This window comes from Microtus pennsylvanicus, chromosome 9, assembly GCF_037038515.1.
Source record: "Microtus pennsylvanicus isolate mMicPen1 chromosome 9, mMicPen1.hap1, whole genome shotgun sequence".
NCBI classification, from domain to species: Eukaryota; Metazoa; Chordata; class Mammalia; order Rodentia; family Cricetidae; genus Microtus; species Microtus pennsylvanicus.
In genome coordinates, this window is record NC_134587.1 from 93,625,181 (window position 1) to 93,650,951 (window position 25,771).

Below are 25,771 nucleotides of genomic sequence, written 5' to 3' on the forward strand. Positions count from 1 at the left end.
CATCCCCGCCCACTGGCAAGAGAGCTAGCTCCCAGCGCTGCTGCACAGGCGCGCGGAGGGGACCATAAAAGCTGTAGCGGAGCAGAGAAGCGGAGCTCGCCCACCACCCGCGGAGAAACGACCCACCATGCACGTGAACGGCAAAGTGGCCCTGGTGACCGGTGCAGCGCAGGGCATAGGCAGGGCCTTCGCCGAGGCTCTGCTGCACCATGGCGCCAAGGTAAGGACTTCTCTATCCACCCTCACGCTGGAGCCCCGAGAGTGCAAAGCCCCAGGCTCGCTAGCAGACCTCCAACGCCACTGGCAGAGAACCCGAACTTGGATGAGCGCTCGCTGAGGTCTAAGATGGGAGCGTCTTGTTTATTCATCGCTTGAGCGTCTGCGACTCGGTGGCAGGAGCTGCACACAAGACCTGCTCCCTCTCTCTTCTTCTTCGTAGGTAGCGTTGGTGGACTGGAATCTCGAGGCAGGTGTAAAGTGTAAAGCTGCCCTGGATGAGCAGTTCGAACCTCAGAAGACGCTGTTCGTCCAGTGTGATGTGGCTGACCAGGAACAACTGAGAGGTAAGACATGGGAAATCAATCCTTAGACTCGGGAGGGAACACGCCCTGAGCAAGCAGCGACCTGAAGACAGCCAGGTAAGAACCAAGGAGGCTGAGCGCCAGCATCGCTCTCTTGGGAGAAGCTGCGACCTTCTAGCTCCATTGGATAGTTTGGACTGTTATGTTTCTTTCTGACAATCCAATAGCCATAAAAACGAAGGGAAGACAGGACTGCCTAAGAAATCCTTTTATTTTAGTTACTTGGCAGCGCATAATGTAATCAAATGTCTTTTGTGTATTCGAAGACAGTGCTGCTACAGTAATTACTCAGTGTGGGGACAGGCTGAGGAACTGTGGCAAGAGGTCTCAGAAAACTGGATGATACAGAGTCAATGACAAGCATTTGTGGCTTGCCTTTCTCTTAAACACTTCAGAGTACTAGTTCAAGGGTCAGGGTCACAGGCAAACCAAATGCTTTTAACCAGATATTTTCTCTGGGTAGCCCTCCCCCCCCCCACACACAAGATGGTTCTTAAAATAGTAACTGTGTGGTGTTAGAATTAAAGAAGAAAAAACCCTCACGCCTTTCCCCAATGTTTTCCTGTTTTTCTGTGATCTCTTAAAATAGACTTGTGAAGTATCAGGAAGAATACCGGCGTCAGCAACATACACTGGCTGTATAGAGGGCTCAAAGAATTTTCATAAAGAAAATTTCCCGGGGCAAAAAAAAAATAGAAAAAAAAGTGTTGGTGTTTCACAAGGTGTTCTTCAAAGTATGAAGGAAGTTGGTAGGCACATTTTTAATCCAGAAGTCAGTGAACTTCCACCAGGTTCACTCTAGACTTTCTATTAAAGGGATACTAAGGTCTTAGGTTTCTTCAATCTTAGTATAGCCTGTGAAGAAAATAGACTGATCTTTAGAAGACTGTGAATCTAAAGATAAGGGAAACCGGATAAAGAGAATGTCATTAAAATATGAAAGTGGTGTTAGGCAATAGGTAACATGCCATAAGTAGAGCAATTTATTAAGAGCATCATAATGGAGCATGCATTGCCAGAGGATAGTTTTATTGATAACATATTAATGGCATCTAGGCTTAAAGAAGACCCAGCACTCATACTGCTGGTGTAGGGACTGGTACAGATAATTTGTACGGCTTCACACATGGCATTTAATGTCAGTTATTTTGCCAGTAGTTATAATGAGTACCATGACTATGAACATATTCCTTAAGCATAAGTAGTTGTAAAGAAAACTCAGGCTTGTCAATCATCAGAAGTCTACCTGTTGTTTAAGACATACAGGCCTAAAATGAAAGGATGGCAGTGATTCTCACAACATCAGAACATAATGCTGCCCACGACTTTTTAAACTGTTTAGATACGCTGGGCAGTGGTGGCACATGATGCCTTTAATCCCAGCACTCGGGAGGCAGAGGCAGGCCGATCCATGTGAGTTCAAGGCCAATTTAGTCTACAAGAGCTAGTTCCAGGACAGGCTCCAAAGATACAGAGAAACCTTGTCTTGAGGGAAAATAAGACTGTTTAGATACATTGTAAAATTACAGAGTTGAAAGGGTTCTTGGATACAATCTAGACATATTATTGTACAAATTAACAGTTGGAAACAGCACAGAAAGTTAGATGAATTACAAAGAATATCATAACATGTAAATGTCAGCCGCACAAAACTTTTTAGTCATGTGAGCCAGGATCTCAGTGATTCATTAAAAAGCAGATGGCACAGGGCACTTTGGTAAAAGCAGAGCAATGGCAACTAGGGGGGAAGAAAAGGTAAAGATGAATCAGACATGTGTGTCTGATAATTTCCCACAAAGTGGGGCTGTCTCCGTAGAGACGTGATCATGAAACCTAGGACAGAGGGGTGCAGGGCAGATTCATATTCCTTGGCCTTTTCTGGAACCAATTTAGGACTTAAGAAATGGTTTTAAAATTCGACTAAAATGTAAAAAGTTTTGTTTTATTGTTATTACTTTTGTTGTTTTTCAGTTTGGCCCAATGAGTATAAAATGATGCCTATGCAGAAACTTTGACAATGTGTTTAGCGATCAACTTCATGTCAGTTGTCTCCCCCAAAGTATGTGATGGTTGTCAATAACTCTAAAAACTTATTTTTGTCCAGATAAAATTTGGGATGATCTGCCTCTTTAAAGAAATATACATGTTCACTTGCAGGCCTGGAAATACATTTCTGCCACATGAAAGAACAAAGACAACACGGTTGTTGTCTACAGTCTGAAGTAATAGAAGTAGAAAGAAAGTGACCATGGAACTCGTTAAATCTATAGACCTGTATAAAAAAATTATTCTTTAAGAAGTATGAGTTTCCCAATACTACGGTAGTAAAGCCAACTTTGAACTGGCTAAAGAGGGTTGACAAGACCTGGATGTGAGGTTAGACAATGCAATGAGTGAGATTCGGGTCTTGTGATCTATGCAAAGTTTCCCTCCCAATGGAACACAGTTTTGTACAAAGCCATAATGAAAAGTAGCGATGCTAATGAGAGGGAAGACTGAAGCAGAAAACATGAAGGTAGCACTAACATCATGGAGTCAACAGAACACAAAGTTCTACTCACTAGGACGTCAAAGATTTCTCAAATATGGATTGAAATGCATGAGTACTCGAGTTAGTTTAATGCTTCGTATATACAATATAGCTTATTCAATGGGGTTATTTGAGGGGCTAGGGGCATAGTTCCTACGGTAGATCACTTTTCCATAGTGTGTAGGCCCTAGATTTGACCCTTGCTGCAAACATATATAAAGAATGTATATTTATCATCTATGCTAACGAGTTATGATTATGTCTTAAGGAGAGAAAGATACTAGCTGCCCAAACTGACCTCAAGAGAGCTCTTACTTTGGGATGCTCACTTCTCCAACATTTACTCCATCAATTTACTGATTATAGAACATTAATATGAATTCAAATCACCTAAAGATATGTTGAAGTCAGATTCTGATTTAGTAGCCATGCAATAACTCTACTATGTTTCTAATATTTGGGTAACTCTAGCTGACAAAATTGGTCTATAGACCACTTTACTGAGAACCAGATCACGAGTGTAATTCTTACAAAGTGGGCAAGTAGATTTAAACATCCAACCAAACCTGGTGGCGCCAGCCTGTAATTTCAGCTATGAAAGCTAATGCACGAGGGTTTCAAGTTTAAGGACAATCTAGGTAATTTCGTGAGACCCTGACTCAAAATCAAAAGTCAAAAGATAATAGAGATATAATTTAGTGCCTAGACTGTGAAGTCCTAAATTTAACCTGTGGTACAACAATAAAATAGAGTAAAATAATAAAGTAAAATCAATAAAATCCATGCCCTCTCATAGGAAGTTATGTAAAGACAGATATGGAAAATTAAAACATCCATCTCTTTTTCATTAGATACTTTTAGAAAAGTCGTAGACCATTTTGGAAGATTGGATATTTTGGTCAACAATGCAGGAGTGAACAATGAGAAAAACTGGGAACAGACACTGCAAATTAATTTGGTAAGCTTTATTGGGCTCATTTATTCACTGCAATTATTTAATACCTCTTCTTTATACATAATAATAATGTTATAATTATATTCATATAACAACACTTATGACCTTCTGTATAGAAAAGTATAAGTTAGCAAAAGCTAGCAAATAAAATTTTCATAAATATGAAGCTATTTGATATTTGTTATTAAGGAAGCATTTTTTTAATATTAGAGGCAAAAAAATACAGCTCATTAATACCTGAAATGCATGGATAAGTGAAATTGAAATTTCAGTACATATAAAGTTTTATTAAGATATAACCCCGAAGACATTGACATGTATTTCTGTGTCTAGCTTTTTTGCAGTAATGGCAAACTGAATGTTGTGACAAGAACCTTATGGCTTGCAAAATGCTAAAAATATTTATGTCTGGTCCTTCACAAGTTGAGATTGCTAAACCCTGACTCAAACTTACTTATTTGAAAAACAAACCTTAAGTTCTGGAAATAGATCAGAAAACAAGGCTAAAGAGACAATTGAACTTTCTCATTAATAAGACTTTCGGCATGTAATTCAGTAATTCAGGTGGTGTGCATGAATGAGAAAGTGTGTGTGTGTGTGTGTATGTGTTTGTGTGTGTGTGTGTTTGACATGCATGCTCTTGTGTCTGATATACACATTTGAAGATCAGTTATATCTGAAGCAAATTATGGGTAAAATTTTAAAATGAGGTTTTCAATTGACCCAATGTTGTACAAGTGGGTAGATTATGACATTCTATCCTCAACATAATGCAACTGAGGTTCAATAAAACCCAAAGCTTTCCCTGGCGTTGCAAGAAAACAAGAACAAAAACAAAACATAAGAAGTGTGTAGCTAAAACAAAATGTCAGATGGATTTTATACAGGGCCACCATGCCCTGGGTCAAGTTATTACAAGTTTGCAAAGCAGCCAAATGTCAAGAACAGCACTGACTTCATGTATGAGAATATAGACGACTGTTTCATGAGTTTCTTTCTAGGGGATGATAAGCTTTAAAAGAGGAACTAGACGGGGCTGGAGAGATGGCTGGGCTGTTAAGAGCAGGTTGTGGTTTTGTGTTGTTTTCCTAAGGACAGTTGATATATATCAAACAGATATTAAACCATTGTCATGTACCTCCATCCCCAATGCATCGTCCTCAGAGATCCCACCCAGCATATTTCCACCAATCTCATAAAACTCTCTACTGGATAATTTTACTAGGTGTATGTTTTTATATGTATAATTTATGCTAGCACAAGTAAGTTCTTTGAAGGCAGAAAGTTACTTTTTGTGTTCTTACTCAGAAGTACCAAGAGTCTTGTGCAAATTATAACATAGTAGTGGTGAGTGCATCTCTGTTTTAGTACAGTCTTTGGTGACTTGCCACACCATCTCATGTGTCCTTGCACCTTCATTACTAACCATGATTACCCCCTTCTTATCCTTTACCCTGCCGATCTCACCAGTCTTCCCACACAGGAAAAGTACTGTTCTATTGTCCCGAAAGCCATTTTTGAGCTTCTCCCTTTATCTGAAGGCAAGAACAAGGTCATTAGCAACCCCTCAGAGCTCACCAGGAATATTTTAGATCGAATGAGTGATTGCAAAATCACAAATGATGAATGGAGCAATAGGTCAATGATAGGAAATAGATCCACGATAACAGATCAATAGAGAAGGAGGATACACTGAGGATGAGATAGGATAATATCTGTTTAGCATGTATGAACTCTGAACTCAGTCCTCGGGGGAAAAATGTACTCTTAACAGATGAACCCTCTCTTCATCCCCATATAGTTCATGTTTTTAACCCTAGGAAGAAACTCATAAAAGAGTCCTGTATGTTCTCACACAGGGAGTCAGTGCTGTACTTGACATTTGGCTACTTTACAAATTTGTAATAACTTTGGTAGGTAGGTATGTGGATTTGCTTTGAACATTGGTAAAACAATACTAAAATGTGATTCTTTTAACATAAATTGAAACTTTAATAAACATACATAATTCATTTCCATTCAGATAAGAAATGCAATCTAATGTTCATATATAATTAACATATATTAAATCTTTTAGTATATTCAAATAAAAAGCAAAATGTAAAGCTGTTGATGATTTTCTTTCTAGAAATACTAGTTGACTACTGATTTTCTCCAGGGAAAAATGGGGTGAATATTTGGAATTAGTCAAACCTAAAGTTCAATTCTGAATCTAACAATTTATGGACTCTTTATTTATATCTATGATCTTGAGTTGTGAAAGAAGCTAAACTTCCTACCTCTAAGGACATTTAAGCTTAAATAGAACACAATTTGTGTGAAGAATGAGCTCAGTGTTAAGACAAAGACATTCAATAAAGTATATTTCTCCTCTAGGTATCAGAATATATATTTGTCCATGATCTCCTTTTTATATGAAGTGGATTCTTCTGTTTTATTGTCCCTCTAATAAGGAGATGAATTGAGCAAATAGGCATAAGTGTTACTGATTTAAAATAAATTTATTATGGAGCCATCAATAAGAGCTTCAGAAAAAGACAAAAGCATGCTGTTTGAGTTAAGCCTACATAAAGGTCAGCCATAAGACAGACAAGAGACACAGTGGGGAGAGTAACATCAGAAAAAAAGAGTGAAAAATCCAAAAGTATTACACAAAGCAAACAAGACCCTGTAGAGCATTTTTAAAAAACTAAAAAAGAAAGAGATTTAAAAAGGAGAGTTACTCCTATCTGAGTCAGAACTCAGAAACATGGGCAGACCCAAACAGAACCTCATAGTTCCTAGTAGGTGCTGTACTTGGGGTAAAAATTCTGGGAGGGAAAAATACATTGTCTCATTAACTGGTGAATTACCCCCATCCCCCCTCTCTTTAGGCTACCTTAAAAAAGCATTGTTAATGTGTTTCCTTTTGTTGGCTCCAAAGGATATTCAGGAAAATGAGATAACTATTTGGTGCCATTGATGCCTTGTAACAATGAATGTTCTAGCTGAAGTATATTAGGAAGAGTTTGCTAAATTTTAAGTATCTCCATCTAAGTAGGAGACATAATATTTAGCTCTAAAACAAGAAACCACTAAAATCTTAGATATGAAATGTTAAACAGTGAAGGAGATTTCAGAAAATTAATATTCTTTATTAATGTTCTTCAGGAACTGGTTTGGAGAAAATATCAAGGACTCTAAAAAGCAAAATCACATGATTTAGATGCCAAAATACTCTCATTACAATGTAGTGTAAGAACCATAGCCTAGGGAGTACTGCGGAGTGGGGGAAAATGAGATAAGGGAAATGGAGAAATGATAGATTGGGCATTTTAGTGATGAAAAATACAGGTGTATCTCTCTCTCTGAGTGGGCATGTATGTACACCGTGTATGTGTGCTGTAGAAATATGCAGTACCTGATAAGAAGGGAAACGAACAATTAGGATCTTATCACCTGTCTAGATGTCTTTGTTACTAGAGAATTATTCCCAGTAGAGAAGAATTGAAAAGAGTGGATGTAAGTTACAGAACACAGCAATTAGCAAAAAATTCTAACACTTGGAATAAGTTTGAATTACAATTTTAGTATTATATACAAAGTTGACTATTCACAACCAAAAGTATTGAATTGAACATACTCATTTGATCATTTTTCAACAGTTAAAGAATTTCTCTTTTCTCCTTTTGAAGTTAGAGAAATTTTTTCTTGAAGTCAAGAACAGAATTTTAACTACATTCACAATGTATCTTAAATAATACCATAGAGTCAAATTATATTCTGCTTCATCCTGAAATGTAATATAATTTTATTTAGATGCTTGATTCAATGATCTAATATATAAGATATATAAGCATTGCTCAAAACCATGAAATATTTCATTCTATGATTTTTTTGTAAAAGTTTATTGTGGGGGGTTGTGTGTGAAATCTGGAACAAGGAAAATATTGTTAGAGTAAAAAAATGAAAATATCATTTGTATAAAACAATACATTAGTTAACACTTGAAGCTTCTTCCATCAACACTTTCACTTAAAGAGTTATTCAGTTCTTTAACTCAGATGGTTGAGAAAAATATCCCTGTCCGCAAAAAATACAAAAATTAATCTTGCTTTTTAGAACTTTAAAACTAGAAGCTAGAGAAACAGTTCAACAGATAGGAGCATTGACTGCTCTGGCAGAGGGTATTAGTTTGGTTCCCAGCACCCACAGGGTGACTCCAGTAACTCCAGTCCCAAAAATCTAATACTTTCCCTTCACCTTCAAAAACACCAGAGACACACAGGTGCACATCCATACTTGTAGACAGACATTCATACACAGAAAACAAAATCAATGTATTTAAAAAATATTTTAAAATTAAAGCTTAAATTTTGTACATTTCATATCTTGCAGACTTTGGAAACACAGATGCAGAATGTCAACAAAACTTTAAATACCAGAATAAAAGCATACAGTGGTGTATATAAACTAGAACCTTAATCAGGCCTGCTGAAGAATTGGGCAAAAACTAACAGAATCTAACTTATTTCAGTCATGTATATAATTGTTTCCTTTTTATATATTCCAGTAAGGTTTTCTTTATTCGTTTATAGGGCAATTGCGATAACTGGAAAAAATGCTTAAACGAATAGAATTTTGGCTTATTTTTGTTTCCTTGTTATTCTAGAAATACTACTAGGAAAAGGAGTTCCCATGAACACTTGCTAAGAAAGTTCTTTTTAAAATGGAAAGAAAGCAAACATGAATATGAACTCTTTGCTGCAGACTCATGGCCTGTTGACCTTTTTCTATAAAGCATAGATAAAGTGAGAATTGAACTGTCCAAAGTGAATCTTCATTTTTGAAACACTTAAGCTGAAACAGAGAAGAGTTTAGAGAAATAAGAGGAGAAACGTACTACCGGTTTTCTCTTAAGCTAATTTACAGAGTAGTAATTTCTTAAAGGCTAGCAGAAAAGTAGAAAGCGTTTCCCCCGGAGGAGGTGAGCAGGAAAGCAGTAGATGATCAGAATGAAGCCATCAGCAGTGTGGAGTAACGTTAAGTAGACAATATATCAAAAGACTGTGTCCAAGAAACAGAAAATACGCACTCAAACTAGAGCTAGAAAAGAGGTGTGTGATCTCCCCAAACTGAAGGGCTCGGCATTATCTGATAGTGTAGATCAGTGCTCCCATCACAGACTAGACACTTTCATCTCACCAACCTGCCGTCTTTCGTTCAGATTTCATTTTCATGATGCTGTATGCTTTACAGTGACTGAACACTTACCAAGAAACATTAAGGGAATAACATAGCCATTTCTTAAGAACAACAACGAGATCCCACTCTTCACCTCTACCTTCATTTTTCCATCCCCAGGTCTCACTTCCCGTAACTGGTAGGCTGCATGCCCAGAAGTTGATATGCCCAACTAAGTTTGGTGAAATTATGTAGAAATATGATAACCTACACTAATGTTAGGAAGGCAAAAATGCAAATCAGGATCAATTAAAACTTCAAAGTGTGCAAAAACACTCACTGATTATACTTGCAGATCTCCCTATGTACCTGAGTGAGCACTGTGTTTCGTATGCAAACATATGATAAAGGCTAATAGCTGTGATCACTTTTGCCATCTTTGCTTCTGGATTAGGTTTCTGTTATCGGTGGAACCTACCTTGGTTTGGATTACATGAGTAAGCAAAATGGAGGTGAAGGTGGCGTCATCATCAATATGTCTTCATTAGCAGGTAAGAACGATTCTTATTTAAACAGGAAAGTTTTCTTACTAGTAATGTGAACCACAAAAGTCAATCTGTGAAGTTTGTGAATCTCAAGACAAATTGTATTGAATCAATCTTTGTTTGCATTCTTAATGATTTTTTAGATTTTTCTGCACACAATACAGAAAAAATGAACAATATATCTGCTACTTCTTTTCAAAGTTATCTTTACTGTGATATTGCTTTAGTGTGTGTGTTTGTGTGTGCTTGTGTGTTTTCAGTTATTGTTTTTCAAAGATTATTTTATTACTTCCAAATGTAAAAAAAACTTTTGACAAAATGGAAACTAGTAATGTGGTATAAGCAATTTCTCATTCCCTGTGAATTTAGTAAGAATGTGTAATTTAAAACTTGCCATCATCTCTACTAGTTGGTGTATGCTAAGCTGTTAAACAACATCCGAACACATGCTAGCTTCAAGGTATAAATTTTGACAGCATCTGTATATTATCAAGGGCAAGATTCTTAGTACTGGGTACCGATTCTATATACAGCAATTTGGCAAAAACCTGGCTGACAAAAGATCTTCCGCTGTATCCCAGAGCTTCTAGACTTGCTTGGCAGTGGGCAGACTCTTTTCTGTCCAGTAGAAAGAAGGAAGGCACGTGAAGGTCTCATTACTGCTCTTCCACATCCACCCCACCCAAGCTTTGGCAGACCTTACTGTGCTCAAAGTCCAGTGTAGAATTTGACCTCATGGTTCATCTAGCTACTTGAAATATCTGGAGAATATATGCCAAGTGTACATGAAAGTATAATGTTTTCAGTGGACAGCTGTTCTTTTGCCACACTGAAGACTGAAGGGTTGAGGCTACACAAGGAATCCAAAACTGGCTTACATTCAGAATCACGTGGTCTAGTATCAGCTAACTACTGTATTCTTCAATGATAGCTTCAAATGTGTGGAACAACTCAGTTACATAACTATACTCTAAAAACCCAGTCAGGGTTGGATGTATTGGAGAAGCTGAGGTAGGAGGAAGGAGGGAGTGCCCAGGGTTAGAGGACAGCTTAGCCAGCAGCAGTGTCCCATCTCAAACAAAAAACAACACCAAAAGGTCTAGGAATAATTCATCAGTGTTTCTAGAAAGATGCCTGTGAAGTCATAACATTTAAGGAATCTGATCATTGTTGATAGCAAGTCTAAACTCTTTATGTCCAAATATCAGGAAGACTTTAAATTACCTGCATGTTCTCAGTGTAGTAACTTCAGGATAAGAATTCACACACACACACACACACACACACACACACACACACACACACACACACACTGCTGTCATTTCTGCCTCCAATAGTATTGGGGGGGAAAGGAGTGGCCAGCAGTAGTATTTGGAGTTATCTTCAACTCAGACAATCCCTGATTCCCATTCTCAGATGATGCCTGAGCCATTATAAAAGTACCATTTATATTTATAACTATCCTTCTTTAGGGAGTCTGACATGAGACTGACATCTCATTTCTAGGCTGCTTAAAGTGAAAATTACACCCCTAATGTTATTACAAACCCAACATATAAAGCATTAAGGATAATTGGGTTGCTCTTTCCCCTATGGCATCTTTTACAAATGCCATTGCTTCAATTTTAAGGATACACTAAAAGATCCTCTCCCAAATGTTCCTTTTAAATGAGAGAGGTGGGATTGGTGAGTTGGCAAAGCAGCTGATCTTACAAAGATCAGAGTTCCCAGCAGCCAAATCAGGCAGTTCACAGTCATCTGTAACTCTACTTCCAGAGAATCTGATGCCCTATTTTAGCCTCTGCAGGCACCTGAGAGCACACCTGTGCGCTCTCTCTCTCTCTCTCTCTCTCTCTCTCTCTCTCTCTCTCTCTCTCTCTCTCTCTCTCTCTCTCATACATACACACAGACACACACCTGCATAAAATTAAATGTGAATCTCTATAAAAAATAAGTGAGTTGGATAGCCTGGGGTTATAGGTCAATAGTAGATTGTTTGCTTCGTATGGTTAAAGCACTAGGTTCAATTCCTAGTATGAGAAAGAAAGCGAGAGAGGGAAAAAAGAATATAATATTCTATGGATATTCTCATACAGCCAATTGAGTCAGCAAAATTTAGAAAACCATGGACACAGCTGGGCGGTGGTGGTGCACGCTTTTAATCCCAGCACTCGGGAGGCAGAGGCAGGTGGATCTCTGTGAGTTTGAGGCCAGCCTGGTCTACAAGAGCTAGTTTCAGGACAGGCTCCAAAGCTACAGAGAAACCTTATTTCAAAAAACCAACAAACAAACAAAAACAAGAAAAAGAAAACCATGGACACTGTGCAGAAATATACATAGATCCTTTTAGCTTTGGGTCAGTGGAGACCTTGGGTATCTCTTTAGAAGCCTGGAAAGGCTGACTCAGTTCAGCTCTTGATAAAGATTATATACTATATAAATGAGCTTAATTTTAGCCATTCTGACAGGTGTAAGATGGTATCTTAAAGTTATCTTGATTTGCATTTCCCTGATCACTAAGGAAGTTGAACATGACCTTAAGTGTCTTTTGGGCATTTGAACTTCTTCTGTTGAGAATTCTCTGTTCAGCTGAGTGCCACATTTTATAATTGGGTTGATTAGCCTTTTACGGTCTAGTTTCTTGAGTTCTTTATATATTTTGGAGATCAGACCTTGCTATATACCCTGTTTTGTTCTTTCTCAAATTTATAGCCTCCTTTTTCATTAATTGTTTATACACAAATATATATATAAATTAAATATATATAATTTCTAAATATAACTTGTTTATCTGTATAATGTTACTCGTATCTATATTTTCAGGGTTGACCACTTGCTATTGGTTAGCCAATTGAATGCTCTTCCCTGGAGAAGACTATGTCCCCCTTTCAAAATGCTTTCAACATTTACTTCCTGTTTGTTTTCCAAGCTTCCTTTATAATTTTTTTTGTTTTGGTTTTGGTTTTTCTGCTCACTCTAGTGCATGCAGAGTTGCAGGCCACATTCAACTCATCTGGGTCAGTCATTATGATTTCGTATAGGCTTGCAGAGTCCTTCACTGCCATAGCAAAACCTCAAGCCGTCATACTGGCTTGGGCAGAGAACTTAATGAGTAATGACCCCTGACGCAGTTTCAACTGCAGTTAATGGGTTTAACAAGCAGAGTGAGATGAGCCTGCATGGAGGAATGAATGTCCTCCCTCTGCATCTTCACAAGAGGTACTGGCCATTGCTGACCACAAGAACTCTTTTATAGGGGTTTTTGTCTAAATACAGCCTACAAACGTTCATTTTGCCACACTCATTCTTAAGTATTAAAAACTGTTGACGGAACAACAGAGGATGAAGTCTGGTTTACTGTTGATGATTGGATAGCTATGATACCATAAAACATCCCAACCAGTCAATGGGTTTCTTAGGATGGGGAGATAATTCAGTATGTAAGACCATTTGATATGCAAGCATGAAAACCTGATTCAAATCCTTAGCACCAAGGCAAACAAATGCCTGTAACCCCAGTATCGAAGGGTCGAGATAGAAGGAGGACGAGAGCTCACTGGCTAGCCAGCCTCCTCAAAAGAGCAAACTTCAGATTCAGTAATTCAGATAATACATTGAATTATCTTCAATATTCATTGAAATCACTAATTTCAAAGGAACCATATAATGCGAAAAACATTGTAAGAATGTCCAGTTACAATAAAGGAAAACTCATCTTCCAATATTTTAGTGAATGTCACAGGGTGGAGGAACTGTTCCTGCTGCATGGATATTAATTGTTCTGATGCGCACTATCATGAGTATATGAGCTCCACTTCCTGATTTGCACTGCCAACACTCCCCATGCCAGGCCAGAAAGACTAGTGTCAGTTTTGTTGTGTTTAATCATAAAATAATTAAGAAGACACATTTTGGAACTGACCTGACTAGAGTGATGGAGAGAGGTTACAGAGAAAGAAAGCTGTGACTGAGTGGGGCATGAGCTCCAATAGCAAGCAATGCGCCAGCAGCCAGGACACTAAACATGTTCATTATATGCAATTGAACCAGGAAGTGGACTGAAGGGTCTCAATAAGGGAGCAGTAAAAAGGTAAAGTTATTAAGAAAGAGGAGGCTGGCCTTTATACTATCTGCACACAGTGTCAAGATCCATATTTAGAACAGGGGAAGACTTCCATTCTCCTGAGCTGGATCTGGAAAAAGATCCTGCCATTCCATGGGTCTGAGGCATGGGAATCCTTGGCATGGCTATGCTTGTGAACGAGCATAAATGCTCATTTCTACAGAGGTACCCTCACTCCTTACCCTACTGATTGTCTAAACATGTATTTTATGTGCATGTGTGTGGTGTTTGTGTGCACACCTTACCTTTTCAGACACTCTCCCAGTGCACTTAGAGCTTATCTAGACTGGCTGACCAGTGAGCCTTCAGTATCTGCCTGTCTTTGTCCACCCTTCAGTGCTGGGCTTGCAGGTATACATATCTGTGCCTGGCTTTGTACATAGGTGCTGGAGATCTGACCTTGGGATCTGACACTTTTACAATAAGCATCTCACCCACTGAACTATCTTAAATTTGCTACTGTTGACAGATGTAAAGGCTAGTATTAGGCTTGAGATAGTGTTTTTAAAAGAATCATCTTGTATTTTATTAGGGAACAAGGAATGAGACCATAATTACTGCAAACTACTGTGCTTGACTTTTAAATATAAAGTATCAATTTTGAAGCACAAATCAGAGATTTCTTACAATGTGAAATAAATGAATATTTCTTTTTTATTACTTTTAGTTATGCTCTCTCTCTCTCTCTGTGTGTGTGTGTGTGTGTGTGTGTGTGTGTGTGTGTGTGTGTGTGTACATATGAGTGCAGGTGCCTTCAAAGGGACAGAAACATTAGATCACTGAAGCTGAAATTATAAGCAGTTGTGAGCTACCTGATATGGGCATTGGGAAAGAAACTCTTGTCCTCTGCATGAGCAGTACACACTCTTAGCTGCTTAGTCATCTCTCCAGCCCCAACATAACCAATAGTTTTGTTGTTGTTTCTTTTAAATCCTGTACAAAAGGCCAAATTAATTTATGTGTGCTATGTAATGTACTTTTAAAAAGATCTTCATTTCAGCAATTGGACCTTAGGGGTCCTGGCTTTGTCAAAACTCTTTGTGAGATTAGTTTGAATCACCTTGACAGTCAGTTCCCATTCCTCATTGCAACTAAAAATATTTGAAATACTGCTTGATTATATTTTCTTCTTAAAGGGAACTAAATTCACAGTTATTACATGAATCTACTTCCATAAGTTTTTTTTTTTTTGAGATAGGATTTGTAACAGTCCATGTTTTGTTAATTAGGATGCTGTCCCAGGATGGTAACATTTCAGAAAAAATATATATAGTTTCTTTTTTTAAAGCAGGCAAATCTGTCAATTAATGAATAATTTTAATTTTTATCTTAAGAGAAAATGATGAATGCTCAAATATGTTGACATAAAATAATAACAAATAGTAATTGTATTTGTAATTTATAATAGCAATTTTCTTACAGCTGTAACCAAATGGCTAACTTGAAACAAGTTGAGTTTGGAAGGGTTTGTTTAACTTACAATTTAAAGATATAAATAATTATGCCAGGAAAAGAAGGAAAGAAGTATAGTTGTAATAATGGATCCTGTTTACAATGGGCAGATTGGGAGGCAAAGAAAATGGAATGCTGGCGTGTATCTGTTCTCTCTCCCTCTCTCTCCCTCACTTCTCCCTCCTTTTCCTTCTATCTTGCACCCTTTCTTTTACTCTCCCTCCCTTTTTTCTCTTTTCTTTCAAAACTCAGTCCAGGACTGAAACATTCCTGATCATACCTCTATAGAAACATCATCAGAGACACAGGCAGAAGTATGTCTCCTAGATGATTCTAAATCTAGTCAACTTGTCAATGAAGATTAAGGCTCATAGTGATAGTTATTATGTGTGTGACATTATTTTAAGCATATTATGCGTATTGACTTACTGTAGACTCACAGTTGCTTTTATTAATACCCTGGCTTGCATCAGATAGCATTGTGGTATACAACACTTATCTGCAAAGCTGACATGGCTCATGGGCTCATAATTCTAGATTGAAGATTTGAGCTCAGTCTGTCTGGTACCCAAAGTCCAACCCACTGTGCTATAATTTTTTCAGTACATTTCATTAAAATGCTCTCATTGCCTAGCTTATTGGTACACTCCTCTCATCCCATCACTCAAGAAAGGTGAGACGGGAGGATCCTGACTTCAAGGCTAGCCTGGGTTACATAATGAGTTCCAGGTTAAGCTAGAATACAATTTCAGGGCCTGTCTCAAAGTAAAACTAAGAATATTGCTTTCAGTAAACTTTATTTTAACAAAGAAGTGTTAGGTTCAAAACAAAATTGGGAACATAGATGCATATATCTCCACCACCACTTGCTTATGGTCTCCTCCTATACTACCTACCGATACCCTTTCTACAGTGGTGCATTGGTTACAATAGATGAATATATACTGGTACATTTCCACTTGCAGTTCATAACTCACATTAGAATTTACTTTCCTACCAGCACCAGCACCCCCACCAGCAGCAGCAGCAACACAACCACCTAAATGCGTTTTTGATTTGATAAAAAGGTCCTCAGTGTGGAGAAGTATGGTCTTTATTTTCACAAAACTTAATTGGAAGTTAGCATTCCCTTGATGATGAAGGTAGCCATGATACTGTGACTTCCTCAGAAGGTTCACTTGGTGTAGGCTTGAACAGAAAGTACGGACTCACATTGACCTTATTGTACATACTGCATTCCCTGCCCTGAGGATTCTCTGCTCCATCCATTCATCCCTCCCCCATCTAACTCTTACACACACAGATCGTTTTCCTGTCTCTATAGCTTTGCCTTTTGTAAGAAGTCAGAGCTGGAATCATAATGTAAGTCACATTTGCAGTTCAGCTCTGCTTCTTCATAATAAACAGTTTAGTTTCTGATTCACCTTTTCATGGCTTGATAACTCATTTAGTTTTAGTGCTGAGTACAACGTTCAGTTATTCATTTAGTCATAGAAAGATATCTCACTTGACTCCCACTTTACACAATGACAAATAAGACCACTGGAAGCATCCATGGGGTGATTTTTGTGAGGACATACATATTCAGTTACTCTGGGTCAGCGCCAAGGAGCACAATTGCTGAGTTGTGCTGTAAAAATACATGTTTGTCAAAACTGCCAGGCTGACTCCATCCCGCCTGTACCATTTTACATTCCCACCAGCAAGGAATAGGAATGCTTATTGTTCTATTTCTCCAGCATTTGTGATTGTCAGTATCTGGGTTTGGGCTATTCTAATTAGTTCCAGCTAGAGAAGTGGAATTTAAGTATTAAAATAATTTGTGACTGCCTGTGCACATGTGACAAGGAGAGAGGAATTAAGAGTGTATTATCCAAGAACAGTGGGTACAAAGAGGACCAGAGACAGCACTAAAAAGTGAAGAGGCACCTCATTTTAGTCTGCAATTTCAGAATGACATATGAGGTTGAGAATATTTTCATATACTTCCTTGCCATGCAAGATAGTATTTTCTTCAGAGAGGTGACTTTTGTTTGTATTAAAAAGTTTTTCATTTTTTTGTTAAGTTTTAAAATTTGCTAGGTATATTTCATTAACAGTCCTTTATTATATATATATATATCTTTTAAAAGTATTTTCCCCCAGTCTGTATGAAAGTCATTTGGTTCTTAGAGAAAAAAAAAAGAGGACATATTTAAGAAATAAAACAGTGTTTGGTAGTGATATTTTTATACAGTACTAGTCCATCTATTGGTTATATGCATTTTAATTTACATATGTTTGCCTTTGTGCTTAATTTTACTTATGCATGTATTGGAAATGAATTCAGTGCAACCCAAATGTTGAAGTTAGTACACACATGAAGAAAATTGGCAGGCGAGGTGGCAATGACTAGCTTGCCTAGCAGAGGAGGGGTTCTGGCTGGAAAGTTGGAGTTTAAATTTGAGAATAATTGGCCCCATGTGTGTGCGCACACATAAAACAAAAAGAAAGAAACGGGGAGACAGTCTTTTCACTAGAAGTAGATAAGGTCATCCAGAGCAGGAACATGCATAAAACAGAGGGTCAGGAAGGAGTCTGTAGTTGTTTGTATGCTTACTGATCTAGGCAAGAAGAGATGCTAATGTTTCCAAAGCATAACTGTTATTGCTACTAGAGAGGAAGAGATCAAGCCAAGCAAAGACAGAAGCTTAAACTATCATGCAAATAGAATCTCAGAGTTATACGATACTCATCCCAGTACAAGTCTGTGTGAAGCACTGTAGATCAGTAATCGACCCTACCCATTCAAAGTATGAGAGGCAATAATTGAAATCAACACACTCTGTGTGATGAAAAAAAATCTCCACTTTACCAAATGATCTACAGTTTGACCAAATACATAGCTGGAAGGTAGAATCCTCTTTATTTAGAATTTTGATACCACAAAGCTAGAAGCAGCCCAAGTATCTATTAAAGTGAATGGATAGTATAGATAATGCTAAATCATCTGTTTAGCAAAATAATAACAGCAATAACGATAATAGCAATAAGATACTGAAGAATCCAAACATAGTTATCACAAATGAAAGAACCAGACCTCCCAAAGCAACTTCAATGATTACATGTGTATAAAATTCTAGAAAATGCTAATACTAGCATAAAATAAAGCAAATCAGTTGTTTCTTGGGTGGAGAAAGAATAACAGAAGGAAATATATAAGAAGAATCATAAGATGACAGATTTGTTCCTTGTTTTAATTACACTCATAGTTTCATTTGTTTATATATATATATATATATATATATATATATATATATATATATATATGTCAAAATTTATCAAATTGTGCACCTTACAAAAATATGCTGGTTTATTTATGTCAATTAAAGCTCAGTAAAGTCATAAAATTTTAAATACAGTGAAACTTACTTAGAATGTTAAAGTAAAATTCATCAAACCCAATACTATTTTTTAAATGAAAACAAGTTCACTGGGGTATAGTAGCTCTTTATTTTAATCCAAGCACTTGTAGGGCTAAGGCAGAAGGATTGAGAAAGTTCAAGTGATGTGGGATTCCCATCTGAATGTAGTGAATACCATTGGTTAATAAACTGCCTTGGCCTGTTGATAGGGCAGAACTTAGGTGGAGGGGAACTAAACTGAATGCTGGGAGAAAGAAGGGCAGAGTCAGAGAGAAGATATGGAGTTGCTGCCAGATACAGATGCCAAACCTTTCCAGTAAGCCACAACCATGTGGTGATACACAGATTAATAAAAATGGATTAAATTAATATGAAGAGCTAGCCAATAAGAAGCTAGAGCTAATGGGCCAAGCGATGATTTAAATAATATAGTTTCTTTGTGATTATTTTGGGGCTGAGCAGCCAGTAACCAAAAAGCAGCCTCTTACTACATTCAAGGTCAGTTTATGCTACATAGAAAGTTTGAGGCCAGTCTGGAGTACATAGTGGGACTTTGTTTGATTGCTTTTTGTTTGTTTGTTTGTTTGGTTGGTTGGTTGGTTGGTTGGTTGGTTGGTTGGTTTTTTACAGTTACACATAAAAGTAAGCAAGCTTGTTGGCATTCCAATTGCATTTATAAATCTACTTCTAAAGAAATGATGTGTGTATTTTGTTCTTGCTCATGACCACAGCCAACAAAACACTAGTTGATACATTTCTCATATGCAATGCCTTGAAATAGCTGGAGATCATAAGTTTGTCAGCTCTACAAATGTAACAAAATTCATTCAGTCATCATCTTTGCTAATATTTATAAACAATATCTTTGTCATTTTTATGACTCTGTCACCTAGCCTACCCATGACTAAGAGTCACATTTTGTTTCCTGCAAAGCATGTGAGCACTGTCCTCCAAACATTAACCTTTGTCCCATATTCCTGTAACAAAGAGGTCATGCAAACAGTACCATCTGGCTACACCCCTTTTCTCTTTATCTTACACTTCTACCATCCCCATGGACCCAGTGGAGACATTGTAAATTCTTGCTGACTGCCACTGATATATGTAACTACCTTGCACATTTTACTGACCCAAAACAACAAGGCGACCAACATGTTCTTGTACCTTGAGATCACCGTGTACTAGGTGTGATCTACCATCTCCAGGGATGTAAACTGCTCCTGAGCAAACATGCTTCATAAATTGAAGCCTGGAAGGCACCCAGGGAGTGGTTAGGATCTGCATTTGTAGCTGAACTTTGGCATGACACTCAACTGTGTGGTGCTGTTGTGTGACTAGTTAGCAGGGTGGAGACTGGAACATCTGAGCAGAATAATTTAACACTAATATGACATTTGATATGACTCTCACACTAACCAGGGACCAGCCACTGCTTCTTGACAGAGAAGAATTACATATTTCAAAAGAGTTGTCAAAACTGGATCACCTGAGCAAGGCAAGGTGGTGCGCACCACAACTCTGGTTTGTGGAAGGCTAAGTCAGGAGGATTCTAAGTTCAAAGACAGTCTGGGATACACAGTGAGACTCTGTCTCAAAAGGAAAATGTAGCGAATGGAAGAAACTCATGAGACACAAAAGTATTTAATGACTAGCTAAACTGAACTGTTTAGATCTGTCAGACACGTGAAGCTTGATAGCAACAGTCACTCAAGTAAAATAGGTTCTGTGTGATAGTTGTTTGCCTGGGATTGCTTTAGATTATGCTGTTTTACAATAGTGTCTGGTTTCATGCGAGTGTATTTACCAGATTAATCTTAAATTGATGTGACCAAAAACCACTGTTTGTATAGTCCACTTTACATCAATTTATTTAGAATTTTTTCTTTCTTTTTCTCAGGACTTATGCCTGTTGCACAACAACCTGTTTATTGTGCTTCAAAGCACGGCATAATCGGATTCACGCGCTCAGCAGCGGTGAGAAAATCATAACCAGAGACTCTTTTCCTCCTTGCATGCATAGATGAAACCCAAATTTTACAGACTATAAGAAAAGAAGTTCAAATTTAAAAAAAAAATCTAGCTGAAAAATGGAGGAGACATCTTACTAAAATCTTTATAATAAAAACTTTAGCAATCTTATAAAAGACTAAATAAAGACTATACACTGCAAACTAGGAGAGAGGTGGGTGGTGGTGACACTAATAAATATTTTAAGGTTAAACAATAGGGAAATGGTCTTTGTTTCTAAAATTGTACAAAGTTTCTTTTCTGCAATATTATTGCCAGGAGGACTGGGTTTCAGGTTTTTTTGTGTGTGTGTTGTTGTTGTTTGTTTGTTTGTTTATTTTTTAAGAAACAGTTTCTTTGTAGCTTTGGAGCCTGTCCTGGAACTTGCTCTGTAGACCAGGCTGGCTTCAGACTCACAGAGATCTGCCTGCCTCTGCATCCCAGGTGTTGGAATTAAAGGCATGTGCCACTACCACCCAGGAGTCCTTAAATAGAACACTTGTATATAATTTTGCATGCTGTGTGGAAAATGTATTACAAAGCATAAACAACAAAAAAGGATAGTTGAAAAGTCTCTGCATGGTACTGGATAGGTTGGAAGAACCAGACAGATGAAGTGCTTTGCCCTAACATGGAGAAATTATAAGCCAAAGGATCAGTGTTAATCATCCCCGAGGAGGAAAGCAGTCTTTACTCTTAATTTGGGTTGATGAGACCTCAGTACTTTATTTGAAAATGTCCCAATGTTTTAGAAAAAGATAACCCATTACAAAGCAGAAATTTCACATTTAAATTTGTGACTGAATATTTCTACAATCAGCTCTCATTGTTTACAACAGTTATGAAGTTACTGGCAAATGCTGAAGTACTGATGCTGAGCCCTTGTTTCTGTAAGAAATAAAAGATGAAGTTACTAAAAACCTGAGTTCACAACATTTTGATATCAACCTTGTTGTATATATATTTCTGTATAATAAAAATAACCTTCATATATTGTCGAAATAATGAATTAACAAGTAACAAAGCTTCTATTATGATGTTTGCTTCAAAAACAAAAAAACAGCCTCAGTTACTTAGCTTCAATTGCCCAAAGTCCACAGAGTTCAGTAAAGAAGAGAAGCTTAGATAACTCTGTAATCTTAAGACTTTTCTAATGGTGCTACTTTTATGAATGAATTCTGGGTGTTTACACCATATGTGCCCGCTGGGACTTGTTCCATATTTCAGAGCATACCTGCTGAGTGCATTTTACGATAAGCTTTTAAAGAACTTTTCATTTCGGTTTTCCTGTAACTATCCTTTGTCAAAGTTTCTAAAGCCTGCAACTGTGTTCTGATTGACAGATGGCTGCTAACCTTATGAAGAGTGGAGTACGACTGAATGCCATTTGTCCAGGCTTTGTCAACACACCAATCCTTGAGTCCATTGAAAAAGAAGAAAATATGGGCCAATATATAGAATATAAGGATCAGATCAAGGCTATGATGAAATTCTATGGAATCTTGGAGTAAGTAAAAAACTCTTTCTTTACACAATGTATCAAAGCCTTATCTTTGATCTGAGCAATCAATCATTTTAAAGTTTTAAATTTTAGAAAATGATACAAACCTCAAAGTTTGGATTGCCAAATGTTTTGAAGGGAAAATCAGTCACGAGAAAGAGGATTGTGCTTAAATGTTATGAATTTTGTTTTGAAAACAGACAGTGCCATCAGCTTTTATCAGATTTCTTTTCTAAATAACATTTGTTCACCTTTCAATGCAATTATACTTTATATGCCTAAATTACAAGCAAAAATCAAGTAAAACTCATGTATTGTTGTTTTACCCCCAAATTTCAACTAGTTTAATAAAAACAATTGATCTTCTCTCTCTCTCTCTCTCTCTCTCTCTCTCTCTCTCTCTCTCTCTCTCTCTCTCTCACACACACACACACACACACACACACAAGAACACAGGGACAGACACATACATGGGCGCATAGTCAAAGAACTGTGTCTAAGTCTGAGTAGATGGGTTGACACAAATAGGAACTCACAGAGACTGTGGCAGCATGCACAGGGCCTGAACAGGTCTGGGCCAGATAAGGTCCTAGCATGCGGAGTAAAGTATACACATGCCCCAGCTCTAACCCAGGAGCTATTTCCGATTGACAACCACCTGAAAATAAAAGAATAGTTTTCTTCAGTGGAGTCTAGCTGGCCACACAAACCACGCTTAAGGCCAGACACTATGTCCACAGTGGATAAATGACACAAAACAAACTCAATGGCACTTTTCGAGGTTGTCTCATAATGCTCTGTCAGCATTACGTCAGGGACTAAATATCTTATTTTGCGTTTTTGTAAGATTTCAGTGTGTCTCTGTGTTTATATTTGTTTCTTGAGCTTTTTCTTTGACTTTTTTCCTTCTGTTGTTTTATTTGTTTTGACCTATTCTGGTTTGTTTGTATTGATTTTGTTTCATTTTCTTTTATCATTATTATTTTTACATGCCTATTTTATTTGTATTCCACTGTGATAGAGGAAGAAAAGATGTGGATTTGGGTAGGTGGGGAACTAAGGATGATCTTGGAGGAGTTGAGGAAGGGGAAAGCATAACCAGAATATAATTTATGAAAAAGAACTATTTTCAATAAAAATTTTCACAAAAAAACAAATAATAAAATTTAAATATACTCCTTTGGCATAAGAGTATCCTTCATTTAAAAAAAATAGATGAAACTTTTGTAAGATGAGTTAGATGAGTTTTTCTCAGCACAGGATTACAGCTATTGTATTGGAGGAATCAGATCTCAGTTTTGACTCTACCACTGTCCATGAAACTGTCCAGCAAATTTCAGAAAGTGTTAGCTTTCTCACATAAAGGGATAGTATAGCAAATTTAAAGACCTTCAGTACATCAATAAGATGTTACATGAAATGTATTTAAAATGACACTTGGTAAAAATGATCTTCATTAAATTCTATTTGATTCTATTTTTCTTCCAATGAAGTTTCTAGCTAGTAAGTCTAATATCTATTGATCTAGTATAGATGAAAAAAATGATCATTTTTAGCAATAGGATTAATGACATCAAATGCATTGCCCAATGATCACTAAATTTGTTATATAATTTGCTTAATAGCTCAATGAGTAAAAACCGAAGGTAGCAATAGGTAATGAATTATATTTTCCTACGACAAGGATGCGGCCGCTTAAGAGAATATTGTGAAGTTAATTACTTTCAGTCTCTAGTTTCAAAGTCCAAATGTTTCCTTCATTTTCAGCCCCTCAATCATTGCCAATGGATTACTAACTCTCATTGAAGATGATACTTTCAACGGTGCCATTATGAAGATCACAGCATCTAAAGGAATTCATTTTCAAGATTATGACATCACACCATCGACTGTAAAAGCTCCATGAACGTCTTAAGCATCAGCTCTGCTGAAACTAAGCACAAGTGGCTCACTCAGGCTGCATCTTTATTCATATAGCTTTTGAAATGAAATGCTGTAGTATGAAACCTACCTGCATGCATCTGATGTCAATATTTTTCTTAAATGATTTGTTCAAAGTGTAGATAAAGATGTACGATAAGCTAGCAAAAAAAAAAAAAGCTGCAGTGCAAGCCAAAACCAGGTTATAACCTACATCCTCTAAGGAGAAAACAAAGGATATTCGAGAGATATTCTGCCTTTCAGAAAATGTATTTATCACCGTGACTCATAAATATTAATGGTTTTCAGAAAGGAGATACTTGAATTGTTATTTAAGTCAAAACACATCTTAAATGATTCACTATGTACGTTTGCACTTCAAAAGGGAGGAGCTACTTTGCAATGGAAATATTTAGTAATAACAGCTTGTGCATTATCTGCAAGCTGAACATGTCAACTCTGAAGATCTGCTGTTGGGGATTCCAGTAGTTAGGAAATGAGTCCCCGTGTGACCATGTCCCAATAATACATCTGATGTATGGGAAAATGATACTTGTACTATCAGTGAAGACTCACACTTCAGCCTCAAACCAAGGAAGATGGTTTTGCTTTCCTTCCTAATTTTATAATTCAATGGATTCCAAAGACCTCAGGAATGAAACTTTTAATAGTTGTAACAAAAACGAAGAAAACTATAAAATTTTATATGTGCTATATATGCTTATTAAGAAATGATTCAAAGCTATTTTCCTGATTATTTCTTTGTTGGTTTGTACTAATTTCAAAAGTGCCTATCTTTCAATAAAACTCTTTTATTCAAACTCACATAAATTACTTAGTCTTTGTGCACCTAATGAGATGATAAAACCAATTCTGCCATATCCAAAAATGTTCTTGTACATATGCTTAAATTCATAATAACACAGAGTGAGAAATAGTTCTGCTTCACTTTCTCCATTGTCTGGTATTTAAACATCTTTAAGCCAGGAGGTAGTGGGGTATGCCTTTAATGCCAGCACTCGGGAGGCAGAGGCAGGAGGGTCTCTGTGAGTTCGAGACCAGCCTAGTCTACAAGAGCTAGTTCCAGGACAGGCACCAAAGCTACAGAGAAACCCTGTCTCAAATAACAACAACAACAAAAAACCCAAATCTTTAAATACATCCCTCTGAGAAATAAGTGCTCTTTGAGGAATGCTCTTTGTAAGCAGTAATTGATACCAACAAAGGTGAAAGTGCATGGTTTTCACCTCAATTTCACAAAGAATGGCTGTGAGATTCACTGTACCTGGAAAATGCAAGTTTCTCAGTTTGCAACAAAATCCACCTATTTGAAATTGATGAGAACTTCCCTAATTCTGCAGTAGTAGCATCCCTTGCATTATTTTAATCCATCGATAAAGAACAAGTCACTTAATTTTTAAGGAGTAATTTAAATATGAATCACTGGTCTGAAGTTTCACCTGCTATATTGACATGCATAGGAAACCAGTCCCTATGACCATCTAGCTAGTAGAAATGAATTACAATTAGACACAAATGCCTTTGGATATTCTCATAGTGACTAATCAGCAAGTATTACACATGTATCAT

At 37.2% G+C, this 25,771-nt stretch overlaps 1 protein-coding gene across 1 annotated transcript; it reads left to right on the forward strand.

The window, feature by feature from the left end:
• Nucleotides 1-25,012, forward strand: Hpgd (15-hydroxyprostaglandin dehydrogenase). Its single transcript, XM_075986790.1, has 7 exons — nucleotides 1-220; nucleotides 440-563; nucleotides 3,963-4,069; nucleotides 9,684-9,780; nucleotides 20,651-20,727; nucleotides 22,104-22,267; nucleotides 24,029-25,012. Exons 1-7 carry the CDS (start codon nucleotides 128-130, stop codon nucleotides 24,165-24,167), a joined length of 801 nt encoding a protein of 266 aa, XP_075842905.1. The 5' UTR covers nucleotides 1-127; the 3' UTR covers nucleotides 24,168-25,012.
• The last annotated feature ends 759 nt before the right edge of the window (nucleotides 25,013-25,771 follow it).